General features: G+C 39.9%; 1 protein-coding gene across 1 annotated transcript in view; it reads right to left on the reverse strand.

Annotated features, from left to right (window-relative positions):
• LOC122794258 (cytochrome P450 4V2) overlaps positions 1-21,243 on the reverse strand; it is a 1,013,082-nt gene that overhangs the window by 160,477 nt on the left and 831,362 nt on the right. The window contains exon 8 of the mRNA XM_044062508.1: positions 11,574-11,676. Within this exon, the coding sequence (XP_043918443.1) occupies positions 11,574-11,676 (103 nt within the window). The remainder of the gene's footprint in view (positions 1-11,573; positions 11,677-21,243) is intronic.

Here is a 21,243-nt window from a genome sequence, read left to right on the forward strand (position 1 = left end):
GTTGCATGCTGAACCTTGAGAGAAAAGAGTATTTTCTTAGCACTGGAAGCAAATTTGTGTAATGCAGAGACACACACACATATATACTGACAGAAAAGAGTATTTTCTTAGCACTGGAAGCAAATTTGTGTAATGCACATAATGCACATAAACACAAACACACACATGCACACACACACACATATATATATATATATATATATATTGTATATATACATATAACATCTCCAGTGTAGGAAAAAAACTCAAGATCTGAAATCTTTCTGTTCAATCGTTCAATCTTCTAACATTGACAAGTGATGCCATTATACTGTTAGTATTAGACTTTGCTAAGTGGGTATGGCCATGAGGTGACCTTTGCCTAAAAAGGGCACTATGGGGCAGCAAAAGCTTTAGCCGTCAGATAAGAGGTGCAGCCCATCCTAGTAAAGCAGAAGGAGCAGTTAACTACTTTGTGTCAGGAAAACTGTGCTGGACGTCCCTGGAATTACAACAGTTAACTAACCAACTGTTAAAGCCAAATATCTTATCTTTGGACTTTGGCATCATTCTTGGTGACTGTAAATTACTGTTCATGATTTTTCTTTCTTGAGAATATGGGAAGAGAGCTTAATGCTGCCTCCCCTCATCTCCTCCAGGGTGAAATGGCTAAGGGTGACTACCCCTACATGGATAGCTGCAAGGTCATACTTACAAATGGACAGTGAAGGGTTCTCTGGGTCATTCCAATGTCCCTAGTCCTAACATCAGTAAGACAACATACTGTAAACCTTCCCATGTCTAGTCTGATTACTGCAGTCCCAAACTGCCTGTTGACAAAATGGTTAAGATATTTACCTTACAGACAAAAAGGTGCAGGGTTTGATTCTCACATGTTAGTTGGCTAGGCTTAAAATAGCCCAAAAGGGCAGTTAGACTATTACTAATCTATGAACCTATGTAATCACCATTACCAAGGACCTTGTAACTCTCTACAGGCCTTAGTGTAGCAGGGTTGTGATTCATAATAGAGGTATGGTCAAGTCTGATAAGAGCAGTATCAATGTATCTAACTATAGAAAACCTATACTGTGCAATCAGTAAACCTATAATAAATGCTGTATTACCCACACGAATGAGATTTATGGTGGCATTAAAATACAGATATAGCTACCAAAAGAAAAATTTATTTATTTTATTTATTAAATATTTGTTGACCAGGAAAGTCTAACTAGAACAGAGCCTATTTTCAGTCGAGGCCCGGGGAGAAACACTCCAGACATATGTCTTTGGAATGTGGGAGAAAACCCACACAAATGCAGGAAGGACATGCAGACTCTGCACAGAAGGTACCCCGGCCAAGAATTGATCTGGAGAACCTCTTGCTGTGAGGCGCCAACATTAACTGCTGCACCACTGTGCCACCCAAATGTTCTGCTCATATTTTTAGGAATGTCACTAAGTGAGACACAGAGACAAAAACAGAAACCGAGAGAGAAAGAGATACAGAAATTTTAATTTTCAATGAAGTCTCCTCGAACACAAACCAACATATATAATTCAACTGGTAAAAATTATTTTAGCTAAAACTGCCATTAGAACATGATGAAAAACAGTTCAATACAAATGGATAAACTGCAGGAATGAAACAGATCATATACAGCGCCCAAGTATCCTAATGTATACACAGAGATGTATGGGCATTTCCCCCAGGAACTTGAATCAGGAAAACACAGATCATCGAGATTTCACCATACAAAAGCACTGTTAAAATATACTGCTGTCATATTACACTGAAATACACCTGTTTTGGTAGCTGCACTGATATGCAAGGGCAAGTTGTACTTGAACTATGTTCATACGCAAGACTTGAACAAGACTATGTTCATACATAAGACAGAAAAAAAATTCAAAGTGAAAAAAAAAAAATTCAAAGAGCTTTCTGTAACAAAGTGCGATTTTCCACTGATAAGGTACCACCAATATTCCTTACGTATTACTAGCATGAACAGAACATCACTAAGCCTTCCTAGGTTCTGCAGTAGATATATGAATGCAGAACAAAGATATGTAATACTGCTGTATGATTTAAAAAAATGGAATACAACTCCCTTTTTTAAATAGCATTGCTTCATAGCAGCACCCACAAGGCCAAATCGACACAAAAAGTGATTACTCAGCTGTAGATCTCCTCATATCTAATACACAGTATAGGTGCTTGATAGAAATTCTTCCAGATAACCTAAGTAACTACTGACTTTTGTTACCCACTGGCTCTTTCAGAACAATCAAGAGACTCCCACTGATTATTACTGGTAGATCTTTAACAAATGTAAAGCAATCCCACCTTAATTCCTCTCTCAGTGGTGTTGATTAATCAATCCTGAATAGTATTTCATAGGTTCATAGGTTCATACTAGGCTATCTGCCCAAGGGCATTTATAAGCCTAGCCCATAGTTATTTGGCTTTCGCCACCCCTTTAGTTTGAATAAAACTATGCCTATTATTTTGCTGTGCCTCTGTCAAGCAGTGACACTGAAGTAATCCCTGGGGTATATCTGCGATCCCCCATCCATTGGTCAAGATTCCTCTTGAACAAGGCCAGCGAGGTGCTCTGCCTCACATGTACCGGGATTTTGTTCCACAGCATAGGGAGTCTCTGGGTGATGAATCTGTCCCTCCAGCATGTTCTATTAATAACCGTGTCAAGGTTTAAGTCTCCCGCCCTTGTGGTTCTGAGGGATCTAGATTTTTTGAGGTGAAGCATATTCATCAAATCAGGGTTTGACATGGCCTTATATGTCAAGCACAGGTCACCTCTGAGCAAGCGGTATGAGACTGAATAGAGCTGGAGTTCTTTCAGTCGGGCAGCATAAGTCATATTTTTGAGACCCTTTATCCTTTTGGTGAGGAACTTTTGGGGCCTTTCCAGCTGCTGCAGGTGTCGGGTCAGATACATTCGAATGGGGCATTGTACTCAATCATAGGTCTAATGAGTGATGAGTACAGGGGACGATGACCTCCCTTGATCTAGATGTGAATCCCTTCATGATCAGGTGGGCAATGTAGAAGGTTTTCCTAACTACTTTAGCAACATGAGTGTCAAGCGAAGGCTACTGTCAACCTGGGTCCCCAGATCCCTGATGACTTCTTCTGTGCTCAGTGGATTGCCACCTATATGGTAGCTAGGGGTAACCTTGTTTTCGAAGGGTATGACTATGCATTTCTTGGCATTTAACTTTAGGCCATGGCTCTGGCACCAGTTATCCGTTTCTGTGAGGCCCTTCTGAAGGATATCTGTGTCAGATGTGTTTTCGACTATGGCGCCCAGTTTGCAGTCATCTGCAAACTTTGTCAGCCATAACCCTCCTGTGTTTGCTTGTACTTCAGAAAAGTAGGTGCCGAACAAGAGTGGACCCAGGACTGAGCCCTGTGGAACACCACTTGTGACAGGCTTTGAGTCTGACATGGCTCCAGCAACTCTGACCCTGTGGGTTCTGTCACTTAGCCAGTTTGCAACCCATCTTGTGATGTATGGGTTTACATTCAAGCTGATGAGTTTTTCGATGATACCTGAGTGGGGTATTGTGTCGAAGGCCTTTGCCAGGTCAAGGTAGGCTGTATGGACTGCCTTTCCCTCATCAATGGCCTTGGTGACTGTCTCGAAAAAGTCAACCAAGTTTAAAAGGCATGATCTGCCTTTGACAAAGCCAAACTGGGTTGGATCCAAAGTCTGCAAGTTCCCTATGTCTTTATTTATGAGTTCCATTATGATCCTCTCCATGGCTTTGCAGATAAGGCTTGTCAAGCTAATGGGACGGTAATTTCCAGGGTCGGTGGAGGCACCGCCCTTGTGAAGTGGGACCACAGTCGCCGTGCGCCACTCCTTGGAGCGTATCCTGAGGTGAGGCTAAGATTAAACAGCTGTCCTAACTGCGGGTTTAATTCCTCATTGAGTTCATGGAGCACACAGCGGGGACACCATCCGGTCCCATGGATGCTGTGTTTTTGCTTTGAAGAGAGCAGTTCTCACCTGGGCGTTGGAGATGTTTGGGGCTACAATCCTCTGGTATAGATATCTCTCCTTTTGGGGAGAAGTTTGCACTGAACCTGTCAGCCAGTATGTTGGCAATGTGTGTAGGTTCAGTAATCTTCACATCATTTTGAACTAATTCTGAGCATATCTGGGAGTTTCCTCCTAGGTTTCTAACATAGCTAAAGAAGGCCTTATGATTGTCTTTTGAGTCCTTGGCGATTTTTCTCTCAAAATTTGCCTTGGATGATTTTATGAGAGCTCTTAGTTTTTTACTTATAATGATCAAAGGTGTCTTACCTTTCAAGGATTTTGCTCTATCTTGTAGTAGCTTCCTCCTTTTGTTGTAGAGCTTGTTTATGGCTGGGGTCCACCAGACTGGACGCTTGCCTTTGGTACAAAGAGTCTTAGTTTTGTTTGGGATTGCCTGATCCATGCAGTCCTGTAGGTGCTGGTAGAAGGCATTTGTAAGTGATTCAGCGGTTTGAGTAATGCTTACCACTGGCTCAGGGGCCTTAAAGGAGACCACACTAGTTTTTAGAAGTGTGAAGTCGGCTTTTCATACCCCTCTACTGCTCTTTGTGTCGACCACATTTAAGATATTTTTACCTAGACATCAGAAGGTGGCTTAGAGCTCAGTTATGATATTAGAGTCTAAATGAAGTGCAGAGATTATGTTTGAAAACCTTGAGAAGAAGACCCACCTAATATATAACTCCATCAAAATTTCCTTACCTTAAAGAAATCCATAAGAATACTCAGGAAAAGCCACAAAGGTCTTGTTTCTTACATATAACAAATTGCTCAATACACTAAATCATGTCTCTTTTGGAAAGAAAAAAGTGACTGACAGATACACCTGACAACATCCCCACTAATAATAATAATAATAATAATAATAATAATGTTCTTCTAATTACCAACAAAAACTTTAATATCCTAGAGCTCCAGAATTTTCTTCTGTCTTCTTTACAGGAAGGATTTGGTCTATGCTTATTTTATATTATATGCGCATTGCAGCTCACTGAGCATGGGTCATGGCTGAGAAGGATCAATTGACCAGCCAGCATTCCTAGTGAACAAACAGTAAATACATAATTAAATAAATAACAGCAAAATATTGTGCTTAGTTATGGGTAATGCAAGATTATCAATATCTGGATTTTTTTTAACACTGGTGGGGAAATCTTGCATTACCCACAAGAACATGTTATATTGCTAAAATATTACATATTTACTTACTTTGATGTTATCCATTAACAGTGGTTACATAGCTTCCTCTCCATTTTTAATACAATCCTACTTATGAACATTTGCAGATGACATATCATTTAAGATCCTACTTGCCTGCATCTTCACCTTACAGAAGAAGAGCTAGAGAAATGGGCTAGTCTCGGTGACCGTAATATACTTTATGGAAATGGTAACTGATGGATCAGGCTGAAATTTACACAATGTGACTAAATTCATTTTTTTTGTGGTAGGTAGGTGCTAACATCATAATCAGGGCAGCTGCGGTGGTGCAGTGGTTAGCGTTGCCACCTCACAGTAAGAGGTTCTCCGGTTCGATCCTTGGCTGGGATGCCTTCTTTGCAGAGTCTGCATGTCCTCCCTGTGGTCGCGTGGGTTTCCTCTGGGTGCCCCAGTTTCCTCCCACATCCCAAAGACATGCTGTAGGTGGAGTGGACACTAAATTGGCCCTAGGTGTCAGTGTGTGCATGTGTGCTTTCTGTGGAAGGCTGGTCACCGGGCTGGCCACTCGACACTGTAAAACTCCACTGCCAATCATGAGCGGACAGGTGATCCGCTGTGGCAACCTCTAACCATAAAAAGCCGAAAGAAGAAGAAGGTGATAACATCATAATCAAAGCCTAGGACACACAAGTATAAACAGTCGTAGTTAAAAAATGTTTATACATGAAAAAATTTATGGTCATTAAGAAATCAATGAAGGCAGTTGTAGGAGTGAGTTTTGCTCACTACCAGCATCTGGAAACTCTACCAGCATCTGGAAAGTGACTCAGTATATATAACAAAGAAACTCAGGATGCAAGGCAAGTGCAGAATGATAAAGAAGATGGGCATCAAACACTCTTCAAAAAGAATGCCAGCAGTAACCTGTTCACCAGTACACAGGATATCAAAAGCAGATGGAAGGAGTACTTCCAGCAGTTTCTGAATGAAGACAACCCCACAGAAGCTGTACTAATCCAGACAAATCCTATGATGAAACAAGTAGAGGAGCCTGGCCTAGAATAAGTAAGAACAACACTAAGGAACATGAAGCCAGGCAAAGTGTCAGGCTCAAGTGAGGTCACAGCATATACGATCAAAATGGTGGGTGAGTTAGGGAAAAAATAGCTCCAGAGGGCATTCATAGCAGTATGGAGAGAAAGTCACAGCACAGATGACCATAGAATAACCATAATACTGTCAGTATACAAGAACAAGGGGGACATTTTCAACCCATGGGTAGTATAGAGGTATCAAACTTCTGTCACACTGCATGAAAGTTCTAGAGAGGGTGATTGATAAACAAATACATAGAGTAGTAGAAAGTAAGATGGGGGATGAGCAGTTCAGATTCAGATCGGGATGAAGCAAACCTGATGTTTGCAGAGAAACAGATATTTGGAAGAAGCTAGAGAAGAGGAAAGAGTTCAACTGGACATTCCTTGACTTGGATAAAGCATTTGACAAGGTTCCAAGAAAGCTGATTTGGGCAGTCCTGTGATAGTTCAAAGTCCCAGAAACATTGGTAAAATTAGTGCAGGCTATTTACAAGGACCCTGAGATTCAAGTACAAACAATATTCAGAGAGTGTTTCCTGTGGGAGTGGGTATGCATCAAGGTTCGGATCTGAGCAGACTGCTGTTCATACTGATGATGGGCTCCATTAGCATACAGGTTCACGGGGACAGATCAACAAAGCTGCTACATGTACATGATGTGCCATTACATGCAGGCTCTGAACAAGACCTTCAGCAAATGAAGAGGGAATTGAATGCAAAACTGAAGGTGCATGGGATGGCACTGAGTACAGACGAGACAGCTGTAATGGCAGTAAACTGAGGAAATCGGAAGAAGCTGAAAATTGAGATAGATGGTAATACAGTAGAACAGGTTAACAACTTCAAGTATATGGGCGGGATGGTTGAGGACAGGGTTGCCACATTTCCGACTGGCCAGGTAGACACCAAGTGAAGACTTAAAAAAAAAAAAAAAAGGTCTTTAAACAAGGAGCTTACTTGTGTTTAATGCAGAATGTCAGGCATTTCCGCATTAAACACAAGCTCTTTGTTTAGCGATTTTTGATTGGCCCATATAGGTTCATAGATTAGTACTAAGCTAACTGCCCTTGCGAGCCATTTTAAGCCTAGCCAATTGTCCCTTGTGAGACTCAAACCCTGCACCTTGTGCTTGCAAGGCAAACACCTTAACCATTAGGCCACCCTCCCAACCCAAGCCGTATGCTTGTATACAAGCCAATCAAAAAATCGCAAAACAGAGCTACTTGTGTTTAATGCGGAACTGCCTGATGTTCCGCATTAAACACAAGTAGCTCCGTGTTTACAGATTTTTGATTGGCCCGTATGCCGGTATACGGGCCAATCAAAAAAAAAAAGGAGGCTGTTTCACCGGGATTTAAACCGGCAGTGCGGGACTCGGGATCGGGCTGCTCATCCCGGGACAATCCCGCTCAAATAGGGACGTCTGGCAACCCTGGCTGAGGATAAGGGAAGTCTGAATTCTACCCCAGTAAACACATTTAGATAAATAAATCAGAGGGATTGCTGTCAACTGGCACAGAGTGTCATGGCAGTATGTGACAGAAGAATACCAAAGAAGCAAAAAAGAAATCTATACAAAACAAAGACCATTTCTACTGAATGATACAGAAACCTGGGCAGTGAAGGCAGAGCAGATGAGGAAGCTAGAGGTGCTGGAAATGAAGAGCCTGAGATGGGTGGTAGAATGCACGCTGTGGGACAGAGAAAGAAATGAAGGCATCAGAATAAACACCCAAGTAGCTCCAATTCCAGAAAATGACAAAGAGAACAGATTACAGTGGTTCAGGCACATGTGCAGAAAAGCAGAAGACAATCTGGTGAAGAAGATTTAGGATAGACAGGAAAAAGGCAAGAGGAAATGACGGCAAGCAGCACAGAGGTGGATGGATTGTGTAAGAAGATGTGACAGCAAGGCATAACTGCCAAAGAATATTGCAGAGTGGCACTGAATCGAGACAGAGAGATGGCGATAGCGGACAACTCCAAAACCCCATGTAGAAAATGGGAAAAGGTGGCTGATGATGACAATGTTCCTGATATGTGAAGGGAACCAATAATTACTACCATTCATAAAGGGGATTGTTGTTGTTATTTGAGGAATTATGGGCTTATCAGTCTTAGCTCAGTACTCAGAAAATTAAGATAATACTAAGATCTTTGATTACTTCTACTATTAGATCATTATCTATACTAATGTGATATGTACATTTTTGTCAAGAATAGATGTAGCACTCTAAACTTAACATCACATTTCAAAAGAGTTTCATTAGCAATGGATAACAGTCTATCTGCACATTTGATTTATTTTGCTATGGCAAAGGCATTTATTCTACCACAGCATCATAACATGAGATTAAATGTAAATCTTCTGAAACAAACAGAAACAGAAAGGAAGCAAGTCTGTCTATCTGGACATACATTATGCGAAAGTAATGTTACTAGGAGGTACTATAGGTACCCTTGTATATTGTCTCTTTTTGTTTGGCTTTTTTAAATAAAATCCAAGGAATGTGTTTGAGTGATAATCTGTAGATAAGTGCAGCAAACTGTTACACATAAGCAGAGTTTTTCTTGACAATTAAGCCAACTAGCATTATATAAATGGTCTACAGGGTAATGAAACTTCCATCTATGATTTCACTTTAGGGGTTTAGTTAGGTGGTGAGTGTGTGTGTGTGTGTGGGGGCATCATATCTCTTCAATCACCTACACTAATCAGCAAATCCTGCCACAATGGTTGGCAGTAGGGGACACTACACATCTTAAAGCACTTACAAAGAACAAAGTTTTACAGCACAAAAGACATGGGATGGAGGTAACACAAGACATCACATATACTCTACATAGTGTGCCATAAGGGCTCCAAAAAGGATTCAGATCTTGTACCCTCACAGAATATTAGCTCTCTGCACATCCACTAGACACCAGAAATGCTGCAAATTATTACCCAAGTGTTTCAAAAAATGTGAAGTAAAAGGAGAGAAAATGTTTTAAACCATTTATCCTATTACACAGAAAGCAGCAACATTAAGCAATTATACTATCACATCAGTTAATACAGCAAGTTATTATTATATTTATTTAATTTATGTATTTATTTACATAATAAGTATGGAACCATAATCTCTGGCATTATTTAATGACTGCAACAGTTTGTGAGTACAGAGGGCAGTGCACCTTTGAAAGACAAAAGCAGAAGCATCCTGTAAAATCGGGGGCAGACAGTTGAGAGGGATGGGTGTGAGTCCATGCATGAGGCTTCAAGGCAATGTCTGCAGGAAGACTAGATAACACCAGGGAAGATTTTTCAAATATGACTCAGAGTTACTTAAAAGGTTAACAGAACAACAGGTCTAGCATCACAATGGACTTCATGAACATTTAGGATAATGAATGTCTGACATTACTGTCTGACTATAAGAATCCATGACTTACACGGTTAGGGACTAAAAAATAAGTTGGGACATTGAGGATATTCTGTCAACTCAAGAAAAAGTAAGAGGTGTGTGTGTGTGTGTGTGTGTGTGTGTGTGTGTGTGTGTGTGTGTGTGTGTGTGTGTGTGTGTGTGTGTGTGTGTGTGTATGTGGGCATGTGTGTGTGCGAGTGTGTGCATGTGCGTGTGTGTGCGCATGTGTGTGTGTTTGTTTGTGTGTGTGTGTGTGTGTGGATCTTTAAATGTGTGAATGTGTGTAGGACAGTGAAGTGTTAATGTAGGAAAGTGTTGATTTGTACTTGTAGTAAAAGGTGCCTCACAGACATGCAAATCAGCTGATAACGAAGCAATCACATTTTACTGTACCATGTAAGCATTCCATTTTGGCTATAGCTGTTATTGTTGGCAGTGGTGTTCTTTCTGAATCCCTGGGTTTGTTTTCCCATCATGGTCTGCAGCATTAAATTTCTACCAGGGCTAAATAACCTAAGCTTAAGACCAGTAGAACAAAATACAGGGAGAAGTATAATTCTGTGATCCAGAGGTCAGTTAAATTATGTCACTGTATTTGGAAGTACTTTAATAAAAATAGCAGTATATATCAGTGTATTCAAGTATAAACTTGGCATATTTATGGGTTACAAAATGTATAAGAAAGGTGACATACAGACTTCATAGTGACTTCTAGTATTAAACATATGTACAGTATGTACCATATGCAAAAACTATTGAGTTTTGCAAGACAGTGCTGTCCAAAGAGGCTGCTCACCAGGGTTTGAAAAGTCAGTAGTACACTCACTGGACATCAAATTCTAATTTTCAATGCTCCTATCCATTTGCACAAACCATTTTGATTAATCAGAGAAAAGCTACTGAGATGAATTTCTATTTTGACTAGATATGTCTGCTTTTTTCTAAAAGATGTTGCAAAAAGAGTCTGAAACAAATACGACTGGTGTATTTCTTTATAAAAACAGGCTTCCTGTCACATATATGGAATACGACAAAGTGAAGCTACAGCTGCTGAGCTAGTCCTGAATCATTAAAGAGCTCCCATTTTGTGCTGTCTGCTTATTTTCCATGCCTCCTGCAAAATCATCTAGTTCTACTTGTTTTGAGGTACCACTACTTTCTACGTTTTACTAGTAGACAGAATTCACCTTCCTTTTTCAGACATCCTTTAATGGGTGCAATATGGGTGACAAAACAGAAGATGGACAAAGAGCAATTTATTACAATATCCTCTTCAAATTCTATGACCACAAAAGCTACATAAGCAAGACAAACACTCCCAATTTCCATACTAAGGTGTATAGAGTTCACACATACCTCAATGAAAATATTGTCAACCCCAAATTAAAATCTAACATTTACTCTCTCAGCTGTCATTCTTCCCATACTGAGCTCCTGTGTATGCTCTGCAATTTACCTGCTGAAAATTTGTTACATGTACCTGTCTTTGCAGAAAAAGAAACGTTACCTTCTTACCCATGAACTACTCCAGAAACCTTCTTACCTGAGATTCATCTCAGCTTTTACACTACTCCTGGAGCATCTGCAGTTGCACATTTTCACATCATGCACAAAAAAGTTACAGTTTTTCATTCTGACTCTGCATTCTGCCAGTAATGGAGAGATTAAATGGACTGATCTTTACTTAACTCTATTGTCCACATTCCACAGAGCTTTCTTTTCAGGAATACCCACAGCTAGAAGCTGCAACTTAAGACCAGATGTTCCAATAACACCTTTATTTTTTTACTGTAGAATGAGGTAGATTATCTTTTCTAGTGTGTGCTGGGGATTTTCTAACAAATTGTAAAGGATAGACTTACCAAAAACCTCATCTAATTCACTGTGAACTTTCTGCTGAATCTCAGGATGGGATGCTAAAAGATGCAGTGACCAGTTTATGGCTGCAGCAGTTGTATCATGTCCCTGTACAAATGGAAAACATTATGATAAGTGGTGCATACTGATGCTAGTTCTAGAATCCAAGAAGTTAATACTGTTTCTATGTCCTTTTTTAATGCACTTGTGATTTGAAATGACAAAGGCAACATCAAAGCGAGTTATATTAATTAACTAATGAATGATGTAAATCATAACCTCCTTGTCACCTAAAACAGCTACAATGCAGTGTTTACAATTCATGAGTACAATCCAAGGTTCTACTAGTACGTCACTGTCTGCATGGCTTGGAATCTAGCTATTTTAGAGCCATGACCATGTTGTGGAATAAAAATAGAGTTTTGGTTGAAAAGACATACTGTCAATGTAGCATTTATAGGAATGGCAGACTGCACAGACCAATCAATCCTTAGCTACTGTTTAATTCATAGGCCATGGGCAATCTAATGTCCATGGCTCCAGTTGCTAGTTACAAGATGACGAAAGGTTAATAGAGGGTAACACATAAGTAGGTACTAGGCTTTCGGCCCAAGGGCCCATGTAAGCCTAGCCAACAAGGTTCCCTGGCTTATGCAACCCAAGAAAGTTATTTTTCTGTGCCACTGTCGAACAAAGACACAGAAGTGATCCCTGGGGATCACATGTATCGGTTAAGTGTGCACTGTTAATAGTGATCGGCCTGGCCACTGGAAAATTGCACCAAAGCTCAGAAAACACAGGTTCATAACTTTGGCAGTTGCCAAGAACAAATCTTCAGAATTAACATAGGGCTATTCTGCATTATCACAGTTTCTTTGTGGAGAAGATTCCCAGGGTAGGGGCATTGTTATGTAGTTACTTTTTAAATCAAAAGACAAAATTATTTTTAACTGCCAAAGTTGCATTGTATTTATCAGATTAAAATGTAGGTTCTTGGCAGTGACAGGGATAGCCTGTCTGATGGTACAGGGGTTGGATTTTCATGTCTAAGCTCAGCAACCTATATTAGAAATGGATATGGTCAAGGATAGTCCCAAATAAATAAAACATAGTGGAGGGATAATTTCATTATGCAGTCCCTTCCTCACCTCTGGGATAGACTTTTGCTGTAAATTAATGGGATACGTTATCTTTCTTCAATGAGAACTTGATGACTGGATGTGTATTCACAAATTTACCCCAGCTTAACAGGCCTAGCCTTCCTCAAAAAAGAAAGTGTGGTCTACTGATGTGTACTGATGAGGTATGAATGGACACAAGGCTCAGTAATCTTGTATTTCCTATGATACTATGAAGAACACAATTATGATTAATTACTATTATTACTATTACTATGAAGATCGTTTTGGTGTAAACATTACATGAAAATATCTAAACCTTGCTCTGATGTATAACATCATCAGATACTAATGATCTTCATTACATAATCCAGAGTTTTATTCCCTAATGTCCACTTGCAAGTTGTACAACACTAAGCTACCCCTGAAAAAAGCCACAATATGAATAGAGGACTTACCAGATTAGCAAGAATCCTCTGGGAAGAGAGCTGTAGCTTATGTCTCCTTCCTGAGATCTTGTAGAATAATAAGGTTGGTGTCCTACCATCTCTAACTATAATCAAAACAAATACCTGCAGGAATTATGGTTATATTCCACCGACAGAGAGAAGCCCTTCCCAAGGGGAATATACCAAGGGCTGCCTGACTGTATGACCATATTTTGGGCTGGTATAATTCAAGCAAGTGGCAGGCAGAGATATGACGAAGTAGCAGCTGACTTAGAAAACGTACTGACAATTGTTAATAGTATGAAGGCAGATTTGGAGGAATTACCATCATTTTAGATATAGTAAGTATAAAGGTATTCATTTAAGCAATAATCCACTACTGCAAAGGGTATATCAGGATTTACCCATGGCTGGTGTGGTTTGATCATGACGGTGAAGCAATTATACAATGATATAATTTAAGAAAGAAATCGCTTACCTTTGTAAAATAATTTCTTTGTATAATGGTGCTGTTAATGTTCCTCCATGTTTTTTCTTGTTTACTGATGCAGTGCACATGTGTATGGGAGTTACATTCCCACACAGTACATCAATACAGTGTGGAAGCAACAAAGAAGAGAGAATCTCTGTTGCTGTTTTTTTTTTAACTGCTGAGATTTTCCTAGGGACAATGCAGAAATACAAGAAAAATCAGATAAGTTTCTGATGGTTTCATTTTGCAGAATCTACCTGATTTTTCTCATATTTTGCTCTCTCCCTCAGCAGATTCTAATAGAAAGTCTGGCTGCTCAATGGTACCGCAGCAGCTGGACTTTCTTCTACTAATTTGCTTGATTTACAATGGGCATGCTGGACAGGCTGTCCAATCAGTGCACTCACATTTGAATAGTAATGAGCAGCCTCTGTATACAATGCATCCTACAACAAAGGAGGATCTTGCCATCATTGTGCAAAACCATGTGTTTGGTACAGCTGGTACATACTGACACGAGTTATATGATGCTTCATCAATGATATGATGAAAGTCTGAAAAACGTCGAACAATAATCAATGATATGAGTGAATATAGCAACTCAAAAGCAGGATTATAACTTTGAAATCTGTCAAAAGTATTTGAACGATCCTCATGCAGCTCTGCACCAAAGGCTCACGTTCAGAATGCAGTGATAAGCCTTTCATCTGTATTCAATATTTTAACAGAAGTTTCTCATCTATAGTGAGGTTACGGTGCAGAAATGGCTGCTGTTTTTTTTCTTGTGTTATTAACTGGATTTAAATATTTCATCTCAGCTGCAGCTCTTATACACTACAACCCTTTGTACTGAATTCTTACCCAGTACAAGTTATAAGAGCCATGTGCCAGAACAGGTCCCTTTGCATTATCACAGGTAAAGTATATAATGACAGTGACCTGTTTCAAATGTATCAAGGCACACACTTATCTCCTCCAGCATAAGTGAAAAAAGAATGCAAGGAATGAGGCTTGTTTAGAAATCATCTCAGAACTGGTGTTGCAGATTTTCAGTTTCTGAGAATACTGTCAGCTTAAAGTATCTGTATGAATCACGCTTAAAGTATCTGTATGAATCACCTTTAGTGATGCAAATCAGGACTCCTTTTAAAAAGTAATAAGTCCATTTATAAAGTGATAACTCTTTTTGATTCATCCATTTAGGCAACTGGCAATGGTTTATCAGTTTACACGTTTACCTTTGCTACAAGATCACAAAATTGCGTTTTTGTCCCCACCCCAGACGTTACGGTTTATGTTTCATTGCTGACAATGCAATACAGTAAGAGGAGGTTCTGTACTGCTGAGATACTGTTCTTTGGCTGGAATAGGTTCATAGGAGGTTACTACGCTAATGGCCCTGGGGTCTTTAGAAGCCTAACCATATAATAACCTGAGTACCCTTACTGACCATAGTTAGATTATTGCTGTTAGCAGAGCAATTCTGTGATCAGCACCAACAGCCTCTATCCATGAGGGGCACAGGTGCCATCTCTGGGGTGAATTTAAGGTCATCCATCCAGTTGTCCAATTTGCACCTGAATAGGGTCATTGAGGAGCTCTGCTTCACATGGAGTGGGAGCTCATTCCAGAGGACTGGACATTGCTAGGAGATAAATCTGTCTCTTCAGCATCTTCTGTTAATGTCACAGGCTAGGTTGAGATCCCTGGAGTGAGTGACTCTTGTCCCATTTGATTTGCAGATGTGCAGCATTTCCATTAGGGCAGGGACCAAGACTGCTCTGTAGGCCAGGCACAGGTCGCCTCTCAGCAGCCTATATGATACAGAGTACAGTAACAGGGCTTTCAGTCTTTCCATGTATGTCATGTTTTGTAAGCACTGGATTCTCTTGATTAGAAACCTCTGTGGTCTCTCGACTTGCTGCGGGTGTCTGGTGAGGTACATACAGAAGTGAGCATTGTACTAAATTATTGGTCTGTAAGGGTCAAATAAAGTGGAGCTATAACCTCCCTGGTTCTGCATTTGATGCCCTTATTTATGAGATGCACAATGTAGAAGGATTTTCTTACCACTACGGACACATGGTGATCAAAGTTTAGATTGCTATCAACCTCTGTTTACAGGTCTCCCACCACTGAGTTTAAGCTTAGTGGGGTGCAATCTATATCATAATTAGCACGGGCTACTTCTTTGCTAAAGGGGATAATGAGGCATGTTTTTGTGTTAAGTTTTAATTCATGAGTTTGGCATCAATTCACTGTGTCAGCCCTTTCTGTAAAATGTTAACATCGTTGGGGGACTCAATGACTGCACCCAGTTTACAGTCATCAGTAAACCTGGTAAGTAAGCACAGGCTATCTACCTTCACTTGGACTTCAGAGAAAAAGATTCCAAATAGTAGGGGGCCCAGCACAGATCCTTGTGGTACCGCACTGGCAAATGGTCTATTTGTGGAGGTGAAAACCCCAACTTTGACAGTGAGTTCTGTCGGTGAACCAGTTTGCTACCCATTTAGTAATGTATGGGTTAATCCCCAGCTGAAATAGTTTCTCTATGATATCTGATTGGGAGATTGTGTCAAAGGCCTCGGCTAAATCAAGACAGGTGGTATGTACTGTTTTGCCCAAATCCAGAGCTTTAGTGACATTGTGAAAGACGTCCACTAGGTTTAATAAGCAAAATCTACACTTGATGAAACCAAACTGGGACAGTCAAGAGTTTTAAGGTCACCTAGGTCCTTGTTAATAAGGTCCATGATGATTCTTTCCATGGCCTTACAAATAAAGCTGGTTAGGCTTATGGGGCAATAGTTCCCAGGGTCAGTTAATGGACCCCCTTTGTGCAAGAGGATTATTGTTGCTGTTCTCCACTCTTCCGGGACAAAGACAGTTCTCAAGCTAAGGTTAAAGACAGTGCTGAGTGGTTCTGTCTTTTTTTTAGACTGTTTAGTTGGGATGTTATCTGGTCCCATACAGACTGTGTTTTTGGCTTTGTATGACCTGTTCTTTGGAGATACTCGGTAGAGAACTGGTGTCAGTAATGTTTTGGGGTATGTCTGGTGGGGACAAGGGGGTGAAGTTATTGCCAAATCTGTTGGCTAGCAGACTGGCAATTTCCTCAGGTTCAGTATGAGTAGTACCATCCAGCACATAGCTGGGCATTTCCTTTTAGGTATCAGACATAAATAAAGAATGCCTTATGATTGTCTTTACCAAGGGACACTAATTTAGACTTGTAGCTAGCCTTAGAGGACATAACAAAATATTTGATCTGCTTGTTCTAGCTGTGGGTGGTATTCTTCCTCTGTTGAGTAAGTTTCCTCCTGTTCGTAGATATCAGTTTCTTTCTTTTGTTGTATACTTATTTATAGACCATTAGGGTGGCTTGTTGTTCGGGAAGACCTGTTTTTTTTTCTTGTTGAGTACAGTCAAGTCAATGCATTTGTTTAAGTGGCTATATAGGGCATTTGCATATTCATCTACACAGGAGTCATTGTTGACTATGTTGGAAGGGGCTTTGAAACTTTTTATACCATCGCTTACTAGGCAATAGTTTGCTTTGGAGAAAATTTTCAGTGTTTTTATTCCTGTAGTGGTGTCAGGTTTGAGCTTTACTTCAAATGAGACAGACTTATGGTCTGACCTTACCAGGGAGGGTAACACACAGGGGGCAGTGCAGTGAACCCCCCCCATGTTGGTGAGCACTAGATCCAGGACATTTGAGCACCTTGTGGTGGTGTGGACCGTTCCTGGGCATTTGAATTAACAGAGTCTAGGAACCTCGTAGCAATTGTGTTTGTGCTCATTTAAGTTGCCCAACTGATGGAAGGATAGTTGAAATCTCCTGTGACCAAGGTGTTTGGCTGTATACTGAGTGACTCTAGCAAGTCTAGGTAGGCGGTGTGCTTCTCCTGGTTCATGGTAGCTAGTGATGATGTGGAGGGGTATTTTTAATTATAGTTAATTGGACCTGGAGTAGCTCAAGAGAGTAGTGCTATTTAACCAGTCTCAAGGTGTATTTGGATTTAATGAAGATGGATAGACCTCCACTTCTGGTTCTTTAACGCTTGTTTTGGGGGTCTGAACATGTGTAAAGCATTGCAGCCTTGTATGGCCTAGGGTGCTCTCACCAACCTTTAACCAAGTCTCAGTGACTGCACAAACATCAGCATATTCCAAGGTGAGGAGTGCGTCCAGGGAGTGCAGTTTACTGTTTAAGCTCCTATCATTAAGCAGCATGACCCTGAGTTTGTCTATCTATAGGTATAGTGGATTTCTTTACATCGGAAGTTTTGTTGTTTGGACAATGCCTAAAAAAAGGCACTATGGGAGAGACAAGTATCCAAAAGCCTAGAGGAGATGGGTGAAGGCCATTTCTGGCAAAGCAGCATGGACTGTCGACCATGTCTTCACAGGCACACAAATACTGGATTCCTCCTAAGAAGCTAAACCAATTATTAAATCAATCATTTTTGTCTGTATTGCGGCATTATCCTAGGTAAAGGTAGAATGCTGCATAGGGCTACAGACATACCTGCCTAGGACACATAGTCTGAGAGTTCACTTATGTCTCTCTTCATATAGTCCGAGGTATGTCTCAAGTCATTCACACCAAGATATACTATGACAGAGTCATAACAGTACTTGTTGCTAAGTAACTTAAGTGCATGTGTGATCTGATGGATCCTGGCACCTGACAGGCAGATGACCATGACCTTCTCCTTGTTCAACCTGGTGAGGGGGACATCTGTGTGTCTCACTTCTGAGTTGCCTGTGACAAGAACATTAGGTTTTGATTTTTTTTATTTAGGGGCTTAATTGTTGAGACACTGACATGTGTGTTGTTATGTGTAGTGCTGGATTCTGTTTGTCTACACGTATGTGTATGTTGTTTGCATTTGGGAGGTCTTTGGTCTTTTGGTAGGCTCTTAATAAGTACCTCTGCATATGAGGGTCTATATTTCTTGACTTTGTCTTGTGTGAGAGGGAAGTTGTGTGCGCTGACAACCTGTTGTATGTCTTGCATATTGTTATGTGAGAGGACTGATTCTAATTTCATGGTATAGCTGCATCTTTCACATGCTGTGTTTGTTTGCTTTAGGAGCAAGTGATTGCTGGTATACATGAGGCAATTACTACATTGCCTCAGGATGTTCATGTCAATCAGGTTGGTTGGAGAAATGGTGTGAAACTGTAAATCCATTATGGCAGGTATATATTGCAGTGACTAGTTGGGATGGGCTAGATGGACCAGAGTTTGCTTGTCAGACTATTAAAGGTGGCTATGGAGGGCTAATGGTGGAAGACTTTGTCGATGCCTCAGAATGCACAAGTGAGTTGCTCACTAGGTAGCAATGCACAACCGCACTGTGCACAGAGAGGCAATGGGGCTAAGTTGTGCTCTCTAGCAGACATCAAGGAAATATTGTGTTTCTAAGCATTTGCATCTATACATGGCAGTGCTAAACCCCACAGTGTGGTGCACAGCTACACACAAATGTAAAGCTTAAACACAAGCAAAGTTAAACAGTTTTAACACAAATTAACCAATAGGAAAACTTATAACTGAGTCTTTTTCCAGCAATCCCCATCTCAGATGGGTCCTGGGCTACACACTTTTGTCACAAGGGTGCAGGAGGGCCTTCTTAATTTAGGATGGCTGGTTTTATTGCTCAAGAAATACCAAACATTCTAGATTCAGCAAATCTGAATCTAACCTATGCTGTGAAATACAGAAGCATTAGAAATTCAAAGTGTAGAAAAAAAACAGTCACAGCAGTAAAAACAGCAAAAAATGAAGCAGCAATTAAGCAAAATACAGTTCAAAAAGTGCAATGCAAGCTTAAAATATACTTATTTTTTGTTGAATGTTATACCAATATACTATCTATTTATTCTGCTGGTTCTTTGGATGAATGTTAGAGAGTCCATGATATTGTCATAACAATAGAGGATTTTCATGTCTAATAACAGCAAACTAGTTCAGAAAATGATCTGGTCAGAATATAGTCAGGAGATCGTCACCAAGAATGCATATAATTGATAGTTTCATTGAATTACAATCACATAAAGAGGTCAACCACCAAACCCCATAAATGCCAGCAAGGTATCCTTTGGAAATTCAAACAGCTTCAGTGGAATTTGCCAGCTATCAAAATAAATACAGATATGCAAACGCAGATAAATAATCATATATACATATATACAAATATAGAATTTTACATTTTGTTATAGTCCATGAAATACTGTAATAAAATGGATTAGTTATCTCAGTTCATTTTTTAAGTCTGATTTTGTTGTCAGAGCAAAATCATCTTTTTAGATGAATTCTACAACATTGTAGGATCATAAAACATGTTCTGTACATGGCATATAGGCAATCAAGACCAGAGTCACAAGAAGCAGACAATATACTGCTACTTTTCTAAGTTGCACAAAATCGAAACAGCTCTAATATTGTGCAGTGCAAAATATTGTGGAGTACGGAAAGTACAGTACTTCCCAAATGACATGACATCATCAAAAAATCACTTTCATTTTTAGCTCACTAAGTGTTGGGAAATGATTTCCACATATCCACACTATTTTTTTTTTTTTTCATTTGTCCAGTGTTGCTAAGTTTGTTATTTTATTTGCTGTTTCAAATGTGCTATAATTTACAATAACACATTTCAACTGAACAGGCCATTCAGAACTTCCTTATGTCATTTATTAGAATGAGACCAGAGTATGTGAGTCTTGTGTAGTCTGCTGTTTTATGAATATGTTATCTTCCTGACTCCAGCCTACTTATTCCCACTACTGTGGTGATCTCAAAATCTGTCTCTAATCCAAGGACAAAGACTCAAAAGAAGTTTCCAAATGAATACACAATGAATGCGAAAATCAGTCTGGGAATATGCAGAGATGAAAGTGGGATAAGGATCACATCAGTGGGCCCTTGTGAATGAAAATCCAGCTCACTAGGAGGATACTGTCAGTTAACACAAAGTGGACATGGGTGATGAGCCTCAGATAACAAAGTAGTAAGAGTTCATTTATTCAAGATGCAACATTAGCAAGGAAAAAAATGATAGAACTGAGAAAGGAACAGCAAAGACAATAAATGCCTTTCCAAATGGATGGACTCAGAAAGCAGCAGTGGATTATTTTTCTGACCATTATCTACCCAATTTCCCAACAGTTTTGAAGCACATTTGTAGATCATCAAGAAGATATGCAGTGTGATCTGAGGAAATGTACCAGACTTCATCAGCTACGTATAACAGCCTACTATGAAACACACAGGTTAAGCAACTGGGATAGCTGCACGGTACTCCAAGTGGAATTAAACACACAAAGAATTAAATGGTAACTGGATGCACATATGTGTTCATTATTGCAATGAGGCATACATATGATAGGTCTGCTCTAAATTAAATCAATAAGCACAGGTTTTAAAAAATGTACTTGACATGTACATGGACTTCAGAGATCATTTCTGAAGGAATCAGAAGTTTTTGTTTAGCTCTTTGAAGCCTGCATCAACAAGCTTTTCCAGAACAGATCAAATGAAAAGGTAAAGCGTGATTTATGTAATATTTATGACCAGCTTGACATCCAATTACAAAACTGATGACTCTTTCAGCACAACTGT

This window comes from Protopterus annectens, chromosome 2.part1 (genome assembly GCF_019279795.1).
Source record: "Protopterus annectens isolate FY-2018-M chromosome 2.part1, PAN1.0, whole genome shotgun sequence".
NCBI lineage: Eukaryota > Metazoa > Chordata > Ceratodontiformes > Protopteridae > Protopterus > Protopterus annectens.